General features: G+C 57.5%; 2 protein-coding genes across 5 annotated transcripts in view; one reads left to right on the forward strand and one right to left on the reverse strand.

Moving 5' to 3' along the window:
* Nucleotides 1–1,482: 1,482 nt before the first annotated feature.
* Nucleotides 1,483–7,401, forward strand: RLBP1 (retinaldehyde binding protein 1). The gene is made up of 8 exons (XM_004617522.2): nt 1,483–1,621; nt 2,685–2,762; nt 2,916–3,044; nt 3,849–4,053; nt 4,931–5,109; nt 5,676–5,834; nt 6,473–6,583; nt 6,684–7,401. The coding sequence occupies exons 2-8, from the start codon at nt 2,751–2,753 to the stop codon at nt 6,840–6,842; spliced, it is 954 nt and encodes a 317-aa protein (XP_004617579.1). The 5' UTR covers nt 1,483–1,621; nt 2,685–2,750; the 3' UTR covers nt 6,843–7,401.
* Nucleotides 7,402–9,420: 2,019 nt separating this feature from the next.
* The window catches only part of ABHD2 (abhydrolase domain containing 2, acylglycerol lipase), a 30,122-nt gene continuing 23,222 nt past the window's right edge, over nt 9,421–16,320 (reverse strand). For all 4 annotated transcript variants that reach the window (XM_004617591.2, XM_055141533.1, XM_055141531.1 and 1 more), the window contains 3 exons: nt 15,505–15,574; nt 15,147–15,231; nt 9,421–13,706 (listed from right to left, as the gene is read on the reverse strand). In XM_004617591.2, the coding sequence (XP_004617648.1) occupies nt 13,510–13,706; nt 15,147–15,231; nt 15,505–15,574 (352 nt within the window). In that variant the 3' untranslated portion in view covers nt 9,421–13,509. The remainder of the gene's footprint in view (nt 13,707–15,146; nt 15,232–15,504; nt 15,575–16,320) is intronic.

Consider the following 16,320-nt stretch of genomic DNA (forward strand, 5'->3'; position numbering starts at 1 on the left):
GTTTGGCCTTCTTCCTTCTGTCGCCTGCCCTTGACCGACGGCACACACAGCGGTTCTGGGGCACTGAACGCGGGCGGTGAGACAGAGCTGCCCGGAGAGCCCGCGAGTGAGCGAGCCCCTTGGCGAGCCTTAGTTTTTTACACAGGGGAATCAAAGGCATGGATGGTGTCACCTCCCCCCAGCTGCCTCCTATCTGAGCCATCTGCCCTTTCCGCCTGTCTGGACCCGAATTTCCCCTTCTGAGCCCAATTTACCCCTTCTTCCATGGACACCAGCTACACTGGAAAGGGGAGGAGAATGACCTTATTTATCCCACTCAGCTTTTTTTTTTCTGCTTTCTTGGGTCATACCTGGCAATGCTCAGGGATTACTCCTGGCTCTGCACTCAGGAATTACTCCTGGAGGTGCTTGGGGAACCATATGGGATGCCAGGGATCGAACCCAGATTGGCAGCATGCAAGGCAAACACCCTACCAGCTGTACTATTGCTCTAGCCCCTTTATCTCATTCAGCTTTTAAGGGCCCTTTAAGACACAACTCATCAGAGACCCCATGAGACAGAGACAGGGTGGGGTGGAACAGAATAATCCAGCCCCTGGTGCCAATTGAATTTTTTGCTGCTCTATAGTTTTATGGACAGTGCTCAGAGGCTGGTTGCTGGTTCTGTCCTCAGACCCACTCCTAGGGATACTCTGGGACCATATGTGGTGTTGGGGATCGAAACAGGTCAGTCACAGTTAGGCACATTAACCCCTGTACTATCTCCCTAACCCCATGGACTCAACCATTTTTTGGGGGGGGAGGTGACACACCTGGTAGTGCTCAGGACTTACTCCTGGCTCTGCACTTAGGGATCACTCCTGGTAGGGCTGGGGGGACCATATGGGGTTCTGGGTCAGCCATGTATAATACCCTCCTTTCCAGCCGCTGGGCTCTTAAACTCTTATCAGCAGTACTTGATGAGAAAAGTTGCTGTTGAAGAGCCAGAGAGACAAGACAGCGGGGAGGCGCTTGCCTTGCACATGGTTGATGAGTTTGATCCCCGCCACTAAGTATACCCCCAAGCCCTGCCGGGAGAAAACCCTGAGAACAGAGCCAGGAACAGGCCCTGAGCACCACCGGATGTGGCCCACAAAACCAAAGAAAAGACCACAGCCAGAGAGTCAGGAACCCTTTTGGGGTGACATTGTGGAGAGCGTCCTGGGTCGCCAGCATCCTGCCCAGGCATCGCCGGGCAAGGACTGGTCTGACTGACTTCCTCCAGTCTGTCTCCTGTGGCGGAGGCAGGGACCAGGGAGGAGAGGATGGCGCTGGCCCAGTGCCCAGCTTCCACATGGCTGAGCAGGGCTCTCCGGAGGGCAGGGGACACACACAAAGGAGCACTGTGAGGCTCCCGGCTGATTGCTTGCCCCCCCCCTCGTGCTTGTTCACCCCCCCTGTCAGGGCCTCCCAGGGAGCCCGATTTCATGGGAAACGACGGGGGGAGAGGGCTGAGAAGTTCCTCATGACTCAGTAATCTCAGCCTGCTGAGGGGACGGCACCCTGGCCAAAGCAGCTGTCAGCTCCTCGAGGCAGGTCGTGGCATCGGCTGGACCCCAGGAAGAGCTGTGGAACCTGGGAGGTGAGTCAGCCCCCCAGTACCAGCTGCAGAGCCTAGGGTGGGATGGGGAGAATGGAAAAATCTGGAAAACAAAGAATTATTCCAGGACTCTCAGTGCTCAGAGCTTGCTCCTTGCTCTGCTCTCAGGAATCACTCCTGCTGGTGCTCAGGGGACCATATGGGGTGCCGGGGAGCCAACCCGGGTTGACCGGGTGCAAGGCAAAAACCCTCCCCGGTGCCCTGTTGTCCCAGCCCCACTCTGAGACTAGGTTTGAAAACGCCCAATGCATCACAGAGCTCAGAACACGGGCTGGGGATTGTGACAGGCCCCTCCTGAGAATGGGGCACTGAGGAAGGGCGGGGTGGTCCACAAGGTGGGAGGTGGTGGAGGAAAGACCCCCTCTGGGGGCAGCCCCACTAGGTCTAACAGAATGGAGATTCATTCTTGGGCCTCCTGGCTGGGCCAACTCTTCCTAAGGACTGAGGTGAGGCCGGGATGATGGCTCCGAGGGCTGGGCACAAGCTCTTCACGGGGGTGTCCCCCCTCACTGCTCTGCACACACCCCCGAGCCCCGTTGGGAATGACACCTGAGCACAGCCAGGTGCAGCCCCCAAAGGAACAGAAATTGTGGCCACTGTGTGTGTCATGTCCCGTATTCTGACAATGAAGGAGGCGAGCAAAGAGGCTATACAGGGGCTGGAGCAATAGCACAGCGGGTAGGGCGTTTCCCTTGCACGCGGCCGACCCGGGTTCGATTCCCAGCATCCCATATGGTCCCCTGAGCACCGCCAGGGCTAATTCCTGAGTGCAGAGCCAGGAGTGTCCCCTGTGCATTGCCGGGTGTGACCCAAAAAGCAAAAAAAAAAAAAAAAAAAAAAAAAAAGAGGCTATACAGCCTCTTCTTGGAACCGTCTTGAAGAGAGAGCAGACATGTGTTCACACACGTCTTTCCAGGTCAATTGCGCGCACGGTCTGTGCCTTCCCAGGTCCGAAGCCCAGCGGTGAACCTGCATTTCTCGCAACTGTTGTTCCAGGCGGTTCTGGTGTTTGCAGGTAATAACCAGACAGTTTCTCTGACCCCAGGGAAAAGACTGCCCACAGGGACGAAGACAGGGTGCCCAGAGCCTATTTCCCGTGGACGCCCAGAGCATGGCCGAGGAGGTAAGTGGGCTTACCTGGGGCAGCCCCCTCCACCCGCCTTCCCACTCTCCTTCCACACTCCTCCACCCTCTGGCCTTTCTGGGGGAGCAGAAATTCCTACGGGCTCTCTGTGGTCTGTGACCATCTCCCCGGGGTCCACCCCCTCTTGCCTAGAGGGGCCTGTTCCGCGTGATTCCCGAGGAAGAACAGGAACTCCGAGCCCAGCTGGAGCGGCTCAGCCCCAAGGACCACGGGCCTGTCTTTGGTCCCTGCCACAAGCTTCCCCGCCATACCCTGCAAAAGGTGAGGTGCTGGGGGTGTCGGGGTGAGCCGGGCTAGGCCCCCAAGCCCAGGCTCCCTGGGATGGAATCCAGAGTCCCAGCCTCCGCGGCAGGACCCCGTCTTGGCTCCGCATGTGCTTCCCCAGGACCCAAAGGCGCCACCCCAACCCGGCAAGAGGCTGGAATTCCTGATCCGCACTTGTGTGCAGCTGGGCCAAGGAGAGAGCTAACCCGAGTGGCTCCAGGGCTGGGAGGGCAGGAACCAGGGAACTGGGGCAGACAGTCTCAAACTCAAGTCATTCAAAAGCCCAACAAGAGTACAAAGGCCAGTGTCCACCCAACCCCTCTCTCTCATCCACTGGGGACCTGGACAAGTATGTCCTCTCTCCGGGCCTGGGGAGGGGGGTCTCATCTCAGAGATGCAGATAAGATTGTCTGTCTTGGGGACTGGAGAGATAGTACAGTGGGGAAAGCCTTGTACGTGGCCTACCCGGGTTCCATCCCTGGCATCCCATCAAGTCCCTCCAGCACCAGGAAGGATCCTCAAGCACAGAGCCAGAAGTATGTTTGAGGACCACAGAGTGGGGCTCCCCCCCCCAAGTTATTAATAATAAAAACATGAAGGGCTCAGCAGATGTTAAGCTCTGGGGAGTTAACAGGAGTCCTTGGCTATCATTTCCTGTGAACCCTCCAGCCCTGAGGCTTGACCTCACATTATCCAGCCGTCACTGGCGGTCTGGGTGGGATGGATGTAGGGGCATGGGGTGGGGTCCTGCCCCCACAGAGGGCTTAGCCTAGGCTGTCCTGACCCTACCACTCGTTTCAGGCCAAGGATGAGCTGAACGAGCAGGAGGAGAAGCGGGCAGAGGCAGTGCGAGCGCTGCAGGAAATGGTCCAGGCGCAGGCGGCCACAGGGCAGGAGCTGGCCGTGGCCGTGGCTGACAGAGTGCGGGACTGGGCCAGTGCTTCCTTCCTGCGCTTCATCCGTGCACGCAAGTTCAATGTGGGCCGTGCCTATGAGCTGCTCCAAGGTAAGGGAAGTGCTGGCCGCGTGTGGAAGCTTGGGGGATTCACAACCCTCAAGCCCTTCACACAGCACCTTCCCCCCCCCATGCTTCTCCTCCAACTCCCTGAGTCTCCAAATCTGACCTGCAGACAGGTGTGAGGCTCCAAGACCCTTCCCCCCCCCCCCCCCCCCCCCCCCCCCCCCCCCCCCCGTCTAGCGGCTAGAAGCTCGGTACAGGGGGCAGTTCGCTGCTTGCCTTGCATGGGGGTAACCCAGGTTTGATCCCCCACACAACACAGGGCCCACACAGACCCACAGGAGTGATCCCTAAGCTCTGCTGGGGGTGACCCCCCAAAAAAAGATCCCTTTGAGCTGAGTAACCCCTTTCAGTTGAGTAAATGAAGCATGCATGTGTTAATGAGAGAGGCTCCCAGCACCAAGTTCCCAGAGTTTGGCTCCGGGAGAGGCTGAGACAGGAAAGGAAGAAAAGGCTTTATTCCAGGCTGGGTGCAGCACTCAAACCCACCTCTCACCTCTTTTGGGAGGCACATTTTCACAGCTAGGAGGAGCAGCTGGAGATATCAGTTTTGTATATTTCTTGAACCACTAGGGCTGGGGGGGGGGCGATAGGGCTGGGGGTGACTCTGGGACAAAAAGAACAAGATGTGCAGACATCTCTGGGTGTTTCCCCTCTAAAAGGCCACGTAAGAGCATTTTAGACTCCCCCCACTGTTTGGGAACAACAGTTGCTGGTCCTTCCTGCTGGACAGTTGAAACATAATTGCTGCTTCTGCAAAGCAGTTTCTGCAAAACCCAGTGTTAGGGATAGAGTGGGGAGTTAGGGGTGGGGGGGTGGGGGCTCCTATTCCCTAAGGGCGTGTCTTCTGTACTGCGCCCACCAGGTTATGTCCAGTTTCGCCTGCAGTATCCAGAGCTTTTCCAGAACCTGAATCCTGAGGCTGTCCGTTGTACCATCGAGGCTGGCTACCCTGGGGTTCTCTCCAGCCGGGACAAGGAGGGCAGGGTGGTCTTGATTTTCAACATCGAGAACTGGGACAGTGAAGAGATCACTTTTGATGAGGTCAGCCTTGCTCCCCTTCCCCCCTTGGACCCTATTTCCTCTCTCCCCTGGGAGGCACAGGCGAGGCAGGTCTGGGGTAATCTGGTGGGGACTGGGGCCGACAGCATTGCCCAGACAGGAGGAAAACGAGGGCATGACCAGCAGGGGCCCTGCCTTGTTGAGAAGCTGAGAACCACTGGTGGACCCTGGTTCATGGTCCCCGGCTTGCAGCCAGGTGTGGGGCCTCACTACAGAAGTGATTTCACTTATTTCGATTTCTTGGTTTTTGGGCCACTCCCAGCATTACTCAGGGATCACTCCTTGATGTGCTCGGGGGACGCTATGGGAGTCCAGGGATTCAAGCCTGGTCTGCTGTATGCACACCCTGCCTGTTCTGGCCTCTGGCCTCTTTATCTATTCCTGGATTTTTGGCTGTTCGAATATATGTCCTCACCTGCAGTGCGGCTGACAACCAAGGGCAGCTTCCTGATTGTGTGTGTGTGTGTTGGGGGGGGTCCCAGGCCCCTGCTGGACTGTCCAGTGGGGGTTAGGCAGGGGCTCCCACGGACCTGCCTTCTGGGCCCTAGATCCTGCAGGCCTATTGCTTCATCCTGGAGAAACTTCTGGAGAATGAGGAGACACAGATCAATGGCTTCTGCATCGTGGAGAACTTCAGGGGCTTCACCTTGCAGCAGGCGGCGGGGCTGCGCACCACCGACCTCAAGAAGATGGTGGACATGCTCCAGGTGCGTATCTCCCCAAGGGCAGGGCCATCAAGAGAAATGACTGCCACTGGGCCCACCCTGCCGCCTCGCAAACCCGAGTTCCCTCACAATCCACCCTCCTCATACTTCCCTGCTCCTTTAACAAACTGGCCCGTACCCTCTGAACCCTGAAACCACCAGTCTCAGTTCTATGTGGCAGAAGCCCCGCCCCAACTTACAGCCCCGCCCTTTACCTGAAGCCCCGCCCCTAACGTGTAGCCCCACCCCTACCTAGAGCCCCGCCCTAACCTGTAGTCCCACCCTCGCCTGGGGTCCGCCTCCTTCCTGGAGCCCCGCCCCTATCTTGTAGTCCCACCCTTATCTGGAGTCTGCCCCTATCTTGTAGCCCTTCCGGGACCCCCGCCCTCCCGCCTGGGAATGGGTTTCATTGACACCCCCTCCAGTGAACTCCCACTGCTCAACGTCCTGCCACTAGCTAGGCTGTTTGCTGCCAGATGCAGCTTGGTGGGCTAAGATGTTTGCCCAGCGGGGGCATCCTGGGACCCACTTTGCCTGACCTGGAAGGGAGGGCTGGGGGCGCGATGGCCGTCAGAGGGGCGGTGAGGCAGGACGGCTGTGTCCCCTGAGCCGTGGCGCTGTGTGGGGTCTCTGCTCGGCAGGGCTCCTTCCCCGCCCGCTTCAAAGCCGTCCACTTCATCCACCAACCCTGGTACTTCGCCACCACCTACAACCTGGTGAAGCCACTGCTGAAGAGCAAGCTGCTCCAGCGGGTGCGTGGGGCTGGGCGGCAGGGAAGGACGTTCCCCTGAACCCGCCACCACCCCAGCCCTGCCCCGGCCCTGCTCAGCTCTGCCCCTCCCCCCACCATAGGTCTTTGTCCATGGAGAGGATCTGTCCAGCTTCTTCCAGGATATCGACAAGGACATCCTGCCAGAGGACTTTGGGGGCACGCTGCCCAAGTACGATGGCAGTGTGGTGGCCGAGCAGCTCTTCGGGCCTCAAGCCATAGTGGAGAACACAGCCCTCTAGGGCACCCCATAGCCTGCACCCTGCTTCTGGGCCAGCACCCTGGCTCCCTCCCCAGAGTCCTAGCCCCGGAGGGGTGAGGGTCCTGCCCAAACTCCCTAAGGGTTACCTGGTCCCAAGCGGTGGGCAGTACAGTGTGGGGTGGGGGTGGGGCTCCCAGCCCTGGAAGACTGAGGGTTGCATTCCTGAGATTGTAGTCAGGCTTCTCAGGGTTTCCTTTAGCACAACACTTGGCTATTTAGGGTCCCAAGGCTGCCCCCAGACAATAAACAGGAGACAAAAGAAGGGTCTGTCAGAGCTAGTGAGGGGCTCCCTGCAATTTTGTGGTGGCTGGTGGCAGGTGAGGGGGATGCACATGAATGTGGGGTGGTTTGAGGGTGCTGGTTTGGTGAGCCTGAGGGGGATGAGAGCTGGGCACCTCCCTTGTCCGAGGGGTCTCCTGCACTGAACACTCCTGACTCGGAATCACCCCCAACCCAGTACTGTTGCAATGTAATCTGAGTGCTTGAATCCCAGGGCGCTGACCCCCTCAAAGCTGCTTTCAGTAAAGAGATTAGAAATATTTTGTGGGGAAGATTTTTGACAATCTAAAAAAAAAAAAGCAAAACAAAATATACAAATGAACCGTGTGGCCTGAAAATAGGAAAAAAAAAAACACAAAACACAAAAACAAAAAACTAAAGCCCTTGGCCAGGAGCAGTCTCTGCAGGCTGGAGCCACATTTGTGTATTGTGTGTTTAGCCTCCAGCACTGCGTGGTCCTGGCCACAGCTGGGAATAGAGCATCAGCTCCACAGAGTGCAGAGCCCAAAGAGAAGAACAGGATTCTGGAAATGCTAAGTCATGAAAGCATAAACAGTGAAGGTGTTGCAGCACTAGTCACCATAGCCAGAATCTGGAAACAACCTGAGTGCCCCAAAACAGACAAGTGGATAAAGCAACTATGGTATATCTATACAATGGAATACTATGCAGCTGTTAGGAAAAATGAAGTTATGAAATTTGCCTATAAGTGGATGGACTTGGACAGTATCATGCTCATGCTGAGTTAAATGAGTCAGAAGAGGGACAGATATAGAATGACTGCATTCATTTGTGATACATAAAAATATATATAGTAGAAGACTAATATGCATGGCCAGGGAAAACGGGTTAGGAGGGGTCAATGGTTGGATCTAACCACAAGTGTGTGTGGGGCTGAGGGTAGGTAAGATAGAGAAGAGAAGAGACCAATATGACAATAATAGCTAGAAATGATCACACTGGACAAGATCTGAGGGTTAAAAGTAGGTAAAGGGGTTTTCTTGATAAACTTTCAGTATCAATATTGCAAATTACAATGCCCAAAAGGGAGGATGGGGGGAGAGAGATGAAGGGGGGTAAGAGAGAGAAAGAGAGAGGAAGAAAAGCACCTGCCATAGAGGCAGGCAGGGGGCTGGGAGTGGGGGTGACGGGAGGAAACCTAGGGACACTGGTGCTGGGAAATGTGCACTGCCGGAGGGATGGATGTTGGAACACTATGACTGAAATCCAATCATGAACAACTGAACAGCTTTGCAAGGGTCTGTATAACAGTGATTCAATAAAAAAGTTAAAAGCCGTATCTGATGGGCAATGAACCGCCTGTGAGCTGACGTTGCCCCCTGCTGGCCGCCCCTGGCATGGCCCCTCCGTGCACCTTGCTGCGCAGGCGCTGCCCTGTGAGACCCCAGCTACCTGTGGTTTCTCAGGAATCAAAGCGGGATGAGAAACACGGAAAGGCCTGAGCACTGGAGGTGCAGAGCTGCGCGACCCGCCCTGGGCTGCTGCGGAGATGCCTGAGAGGAGGTGGGACCTCAGCAGGCAGCGCGGGTATGGGCAGTCTGACCCTGGAGTCATTTCCAGCAAAGGCAGCCAGTGTGTGCGGAGGCCAACCCGTGTATGTGGGGATGACAGGCTCAGTGGAGGGGTGGGGTGGGGGGTGGCATCTGCAGAACCTGTTATCGAAGGACACCAGAGTGGCTGGTGCTGCTGGAGGTCTGGCACAGACCTGCCGGAAAAAGCTGGAAGCGGCACAAGCCTCAGACTGTCTTCCACCCCTGTTTCCATGGTCAGGAGGCCTCTTGTGAGCAAAATACAGAGGCCCACAACGTCATCCCGGGGGCCGTCACCTCTCCAAGGGTGCTCTTGGGAGTTGGCGTCTGTGCCCCAAAGGGCACAAAGATCAGCTTCATAGGACCGCTGGGGCGGGAGTCTCCCTTGTCTCAGGCTCTGGCTCTGCAGTGGGGCTGCATGAGCCCATGAGCTGGTCACTTCTCTGGTCTTTGCACAATGAACTGGGTTACATAAAACGAGAATTTACGGGGCTTGAGAAGTCTAAAGCAGGGAGGGCACTCCTTTGCACACGGCCAGCGTGGGTTTGACCCCTGGCATCCCATAGGGTTCCCAGAGCCCAGCCGTACTAGAGGCACCATCTGCAGTGCCAGAGACCAAATGGGCTGGTTGCACATCAGGCAGGAGACTCCCACCTGCATCCTATCTCTGGTAGTTTGTGCTTCGGTGAGGAGCCCCGTGGGAAAGAAGAGGCAGGTCAAGCCATGATGCCAAATTTTTCAGTCTTTATTTAAGTAAAGAAATTTCATAGACTCAAAGATAACAAAATTAGTTTTTCATTTGTAATGATGTCTGCTTACCACCACACAGAATCAAAATAGGACCCAAAGTACTGAGAAGAAAAATGATCAAGGACACTGTTTAGTATAATTTCTTAACAAAGGTGAATATATCCTCACTTTTAGAAAAAAATTGCATTGCTAGTTGCAAATCTTAAACACCACCCTCCACCAGTGCTGGAGGGACCCCTGCCCCCGCCCCTCCTCCCCGCAACCCCCCCCTCCCCACTAAGTCCATCAGCCTGGAGCCTTTGAAACACAAACTTGAAAAAAAGCAAGGAATTTTCAAGGCGACATCTGACGTTTTGGGGAGTCTATAGGAAAGGGAATCCAAGCAAAGGGGCCCAAAGGAGGAATGTGAAAGTGTCAGGTTCTGAGACCTGAGGTAGGGACAGATCTACTCAGAGAAGAGGAAGGTGGTGGACCGGAGTCTCACCAAGGACGGGGGACAAACTGTCCCCCTCCCCTGGTGTTGCTAAGGCAGCAGCAGAGGGAAAGCTGGGGTTTGTTGGAGATCTTCCTGAGGCAGCAGGGGACCCCCAGGTCATCTGTACCTGGAGTGAGGGGTGGAGAGGGGGCTCTCCTCTTCATGTGGACTCGGTTTGAGGCAAACCAAAGAGCACCCCCAGATCCTCCACCCAGGAGCTGCCTCCCCAAAGGCCCTTTCTGGGCCAGAAGTGGTGGGACCAGGGGTTAGCAGTTACTCTAGATCCCAGGGTGAGGGGGGGCTCCTCTCCCACCCCCCGGAGAGGAACATTCTGGAAGGAGAGTCCATGGGGTGAAAGGTATTTCTGCAGATGCTCCAGGGGGACAGGGATCCCCAAACTTATGGCAATAAATTTCTTGGCTAGTGGGGAACCAGAAGGCAGAGCAAAAGGGGGTTGTGGATTTTGCTACTATCAACAGGACTCGAGTTCAAAGACTTGATCCACCAGTTAGAGATTACACGTGAGCACACTCGTTAGCGAGACAGGAAAGCTTTACCATGGACATGCTAGAGAGACAGTTTAGAGGAAATGGGAGTTTGGGGAGGGGCGGCTGGCCTGTCCAAAGGGGGCTGCTATCTATGCCCTGGGAATCTGAGGGCAGCAGCAAACCTCAGCATCAAGCCTCCAGAGCCAGCAGCCCCCAGCAGCGACCATTTTCATCTCCAAAGATGCCTTTCTTTCCTCTATTCCCCTTCATTCCACAAACAGTTAAGGAGAATCGAGCCACTCCGCAACAGGAACAGAGCGGGCTGCCCTCTGCTCGGACGGATGCTCAGCCTTCTGGAGACACCCACGATCTTCCTAAGTGGTCCCGAGCTGCAGGGAGTGGGGGCCCTAACCTGACCGGGCATCAGCAGGCCACATGACAAGTGTCCACGCACAGTGCAGAGCATATATTCCAGCGCCCCGTTGGGGGAGAATCTAGAGTTAAGTTAAGGCTTTCTGGACAGAGAGAAAGTTCCGGATGGTGCGTGAGCGACAAGGTGGCAAGTGCTTCTGGGCCAGAACTCTGCGAAGCTGGTCCGAGCGAGGTGCCAGGGGCCTGTGGAGACTCAGGGACGCAGCGACATGCACCTCCTGCCCCAGCCTGCACATCTGGGCGTCTCCAGGAGTCCAGGCATTCATCAGGGTCTTGGACTTGCTCATGATCAGAGGGTTAGAGGGACGGGACAGCCAGGGACCAGTTTTATGTTTTCTCTCTTTCTCTCTCTTCCAGGGGTCGAAGCCAGGGACCACAATGTGCAAGGCCAGCGCCGTAGTCCCCAACTGCATCCCCTCCGTCAGAGTCTTGTTCCTGCAACATTATTCTCCTCGGGGTCTTTATCCTTTCCCCAGATGAGAAGATGTCTTCCTTCAACCAGATGGGCCGGTTTTGGCCTGGAAGGCGCCTGGCCAGGAGGAGACAAGCAGGGAAAGGCTGGCCTCCGGGCTTTCGTCCAGGGACCAACAAGCATTTCCGGTCTGGGCTGGCCGCAGTCCCAGCTTCACTTCCGTGCCTGGGAGCGCGCCTGAGACTTGGACAAAGGGCTCCAGTGGAACTCAAGTGACTTGGATGAAAGGTGATTAGTCATTCAGTCATCGAAGAGACAGGCCCGCCCCCTCTTCCTCCACCCTCTCCCGCCACACATCAACAAAGGCCAGAGCCTCCCTTAGCCCAATGAGGCAGACCAGGCTCGCCACACTGTACCAGAACCTCCCCTGACACCTCTGTGGGCATCAGCAGAGAGCCGTCTCCTCCCTCCAGGGTGGGACCTGGGGCCACTTTGTCAGAACCTTTGAGTTGTGTCCTAAGGCAAAAAAAAAAAAAAAGGGAAGACAGAGCCCTGCCCTTGGGAGGTGTGTCCAACAGGGCTCCGCCCCAGGAGGCGTGTCTAACAGCCCCATCCCCCAGAAGGCGTGTCCAGCAGGGCTCCGCCCCCAGAAGGCGTATTCAGTGGGGCTCCGCCCTGGAAGGCGTGTCCTGCAGGGCTCCACCCCCAAGAGCGTGTTCACTAGGGCTCCATCCTAGAAGGCGTGTCCAGCAGGTCTCCACTCCCAGGTCGGGTTGACGGTCTGCAGGTCCGGTCACAGAGGCTTGAGAAGTAAAGGCTGTGGCAAGAAAATGGTCCCCGGGTCCTCCACGGGAGAAAAAGGGAGAGGAGCTGGCTTCCACCTTGCAGGGCAGATGCTAAAGTGCCACTTTGTGCTCGGAGACCAGGGTGAGGAAACATGGGGAGACAGCGGCCCCAGCAAAGCAGAGCATGGAGAAAGGATGGCTGAGCCTGGCCGAGTCCCGTGAGCCTCAAGTCTTTCGGGGCCACGCTGTGCCTTGAGACAACGCAGCGATTGTCAGAGAGCAGGTCCAGGTGGCAGGCGTCTCTGTCATGCACCCCGGGCCAGCACCTAAGCCAGTGTGGGGAGGGGGTGCTCCCTGTGTACCTCTACATGCACTCCTCGTCCCCCCACACACACACATGCAGAGACCCACAGTTGGTTTCTACTCCCATCTGTCCCGGGGCCAAGGAACCCACAGGCCACATTCTTTTCCAGGTCTCCCTTCATTGCACTTGTGTCCGGCGCCAGTCCCAGGGCACGATAAGACCTTCAAAGAGCAGGTGTTTAAGTCCGAGCATGGGAACGGGCACAACGGGGAGCCACGCTGCAGTGCTCACCTCCAGGGCTGCAGAACTGCTCTGAGAGATCCACACAGCAGACTGCGGTGGAGGAACCCCCTGGGTGGGAAAAGGCTGTCGCCTGAGGCTGGACTTCTCAGCTGTCTGGTTACCCAAGGCCAGTGTGACACAGACCTCGGGTACAGGAAGTCAAGTTGCCACTGAGTGATTTGACCAAAGGGGCAGACACCTCTTCCTAGGAAGTGAGGGGAACCAATAAATGGAGGAGGGCAGGTGTTTGGCAGTGGGGGGGGAAGCACGCCCAGGAATATCCTGAACTTGTCATTGTACCCCAGTGGCCTCAGCTGTCCAAGCCCCCACCCTCAACCCTCTTACGGGTGACCAGTGCCCAGCCCTTTCCAGAGACCTAGAGTGGGACACACTTAGAAGCCTGGTCTTGGTGCTATGCCAGGTCCCCCCATTCGGTGGCCTTGCAGGATGGCTCTCCCGTGTGCCTGGTAGGAGAACCACTATCCAGGTGAGGGGCAGGGACCACCCTGGAGGGAGGCGGGGTTTTTAAAAAGCCTTGGTGATTCTGATCTACAGCAGGGTGTGGGGGGCCCCTCTAAAGCTTGGCTGGGGCTCCAGGGAATTCTCCGGAAGTTGGGCAGGAGGCTGGCGGACTAGACTCTGGCCATCAGGGTCTAGGCAGGCACGGCCCACGAGTCCTGGCCTTCTCCTTCTCCGGGCAGAGCTTAGGACTGGCAAAGCAAAACTGCTGTCGAGATTTTTTTTTTTTAATAGGGAAACTAGATGTGATTGTGTGATCGGTTTAAAAGGGCAGCCAAGACCGGGGCTCTCTCGCCTGTCCCCGAAGCCAATGCAGTAGGAAGACCCTGTCCTGCGCAGAGACCGGCGGGGCGCTCCCGGGGGCCGCGACCTCACTCCAGGTCCGCCTCCACCGGCTCTGTATCGGAGCACTGTGACTTGCTGCGCTCCCACTGGCAGACGGCGTCGGCGTACTCCACCAGCAGCTTGTCCATCCAGGTCAGGGGCTCGGGGAAGAGCACGGAGCCCTCGAAGAAGCCCAGGTGGCCGCCGTGCAGGGGCAGCACGAACATGACGTTCTCCCGCTTCTCTGCAGGGGACAGGGAGCAGGCTGAGTTCGCTGTCCCCTCGGGGTGATACCGGGAAGTGGGCCCAGCATCCTGCCCTCCTGCTCGGCCACTTCCCCGAGTCCTCCTGTGCAGCCCTGGACCACTCAAGCAGGATCCTCACACAGTCGGAGGGGTGGCTTGCCCAGCCTCCATTGTGCACCCCGAGCCCCAACTTGTCTGGGTCACACACTGGGGCCCAACTGGGGCCAGATGAACCTGCATTCCTGACCTGTCCCCTGGGGGCCAGGGCGGGAGGCCAGAGGCCAGGGCCAGCTCAGTGGGGTACAGAAACTCCCACCCCAGGCGTGGGTCTCTATAAAAGCCAGGTGACGTGAAAGACGGGTCCCGAGAGCATTCTCAAGGGCAACCTGGAACTCGGGGCTCACTCAAGATCAGCTAATCCAAGGCCTGGCTCCAGGGGACGCCGTGAGGGTCTGGCCCTCCCCGGGGTGGCAGAGATCCATAGCAAGTGTCATCCCCGACATGCACGGCCCCACCCACCCTGGCCTACTGCTGCTCTTCCAGAAAGTTCCAGGGATGACCACACTGGCACCGGGGAAATGACACTTGCCACACAGAAGCCAACAGAGCCTTGTGCCATGCACGGTGCCTGCTTTAAGTGAGCGTTGAGGGGGTTGTGACAGGAGGGAGCATCTGCACCCCCAACACACACCATGCGGCTCCCGAGAGCACCGAGGAGTGGGACCCCAGAGCCCAAGCATGCCTTGGCCCTCTGGTTAACACATGGCATTCACAAGGGGGATCGGGCCGCAGACTTCAACTATCCCCTGCATGAAACAGGGCAGCTGGGCCCCTCTTGCCACCTCCTCTGAGATCCCCTTTGGTGCCCGCCAAGGGCACCCAGAGCACAAACCATGCCCGAGTGGGCTGCCACTTACCATTTCACTTATCACTTGCTGCTTTTACTGTGTTCAGGGCAGACAGGGAGGCTGTCTCTCATGGGGACAGTCAGCAGGGGACGCAAGTCCTTTGTTTTGGGGTGTTTTTTTTTTCCCTAAATGCTTTTGTTGTTGATGCCCCAGGCTTGGCAGGACATGTGGTGCCAGGGACTGAACCTAGGGAATCCCTTGTGCAACCCCACGCGTGCTCCCAGCCTCCAGGCCGCTGCCCCAGTCCATAGGTTAAGCTTATCTCTCTCTGGGGCATGAGTCCAGGACCTGCCACGGAGCCTCGACCCCAGCCTGGGCCCGGGGATCACTCCATGGCAGATGCTTAATGCCTGAGATGCTAATTCCGAGCACACTCAGAAATCTCCCCAGATGCTCCCACATACACACACGCTGCCTTCCGGCTAGGGATTGCGGTGCTGGTCCATGTCCACTGCCCTGGCAGGCCAGGACTTGTGCAAGCCCTGCCCAGGACTGGCAGGGCAGGCTGCTGGGGAGCCACACCAAGCTCACCTGACAGCGACTTTGGAATGCTCAGGAGGCTTTCGTGAACCAGGGGGTCGTCGGCCGCGTTCACCAGCATGAGAGGCACAAAGATCTGCAGCGAGGACAGAGGTCAGTCAGGGTCTGGGGCCTCCATTCCGGCACAGGACTCAAGGGATTAAGGCTTCCATGCCCAATGGATGCTTTACGGGGAGGGGAAGGGTACCACCTCCTGCATGCCTCCCCGGGCAGGGATTCCAGTGCCACAGCCATGGGGCCACCGATGGGAGGACTGGAAGCCACAGCACCCAGGGAACCCATTCTGGCCAGGAGGGAGGCCGGGGCCAGAGATTCCTGGTGGCTGCCCCGGGAGCAGATGGACACTCACCCTGTGGAGGTACCTCATGCAGCTTTCCTCCTCATAATACTCCTTCAGGGACGAGTAGCCATGGAATTTCCTGTGGCATGGGAGAGGGGGCCTAGGTGAGCATGGGAGCGCCCGGCTTGTGGGGGGCTCAAGCCGTGGCTTGGCCACTTGCTGGCCATGGAAGCTTGGGCAGAAGGAGGGACAAGCTTTCTGAGCTGCTGCAGAGTGGAGCTCGGCCTGGAACCTTCCTCTGGGGTCCAAGGGACATTCAGTCTCTGACTTCTGTGCCCACTAGGACGAGGCTGTCAGATGCATCTGGACAGACTGGCCACTTCCGGTTTCTCCTTCCTGGGAGTTTGGGCCCCAGGAAAGGAGGGGGGCTGGCGTCTGGCTCCAGGGTGAGCCCCAGAACCTGGAATGTGCCTGAAGATCATGGAATTCAAGGGTGACTCTCTGGGGCAGGGACAGTCTGGGCAGTGCTGGGCGGGGTCACGTGGTGCTGAGGCCAGAGACCCATGGGGGCAAATGCCTGGCCTGCAGAGGGTGGGGCTTTGTCTGTTTTGTTTTGAGACTATGTGGCGGTGCTGGGGGAATGGGGGTACAGCCTCACACACGCTGAGACTGCACACCAGTCTGGTGTACCGTCTCTGTGGCCTGACGCTGGTGTTTTTCCGAAAGAAAGATGATGGTGACACCAGGGCCTCATGTGCTAACAGGAAAGTAGACACAGGGACAGAGGGTGTGACCAGGGGCGTGGCCCCAGGCCCCGGGGTTATGGACTGGGAGGGAGGCCAGCATCAGAGAGCCCTGCAGGGACATCTGATGGCATGATCGGCT

The sequence above is a fragment of the Sorex araneus genome, chromosome 6, assembly GCF_027595985.1.
Source record: "Sorex araneus isolate mSorAra2 chromosome 6, mSorAra2.pri, whole genome shotgun sequence".
In the NCBI taxonomy this organism is placed as follows: Eukaryota; Metazoa; Chordata; class Mammalia; order Eulipotyphla; family Soricidae; genus Sorex; species Sorex araneus.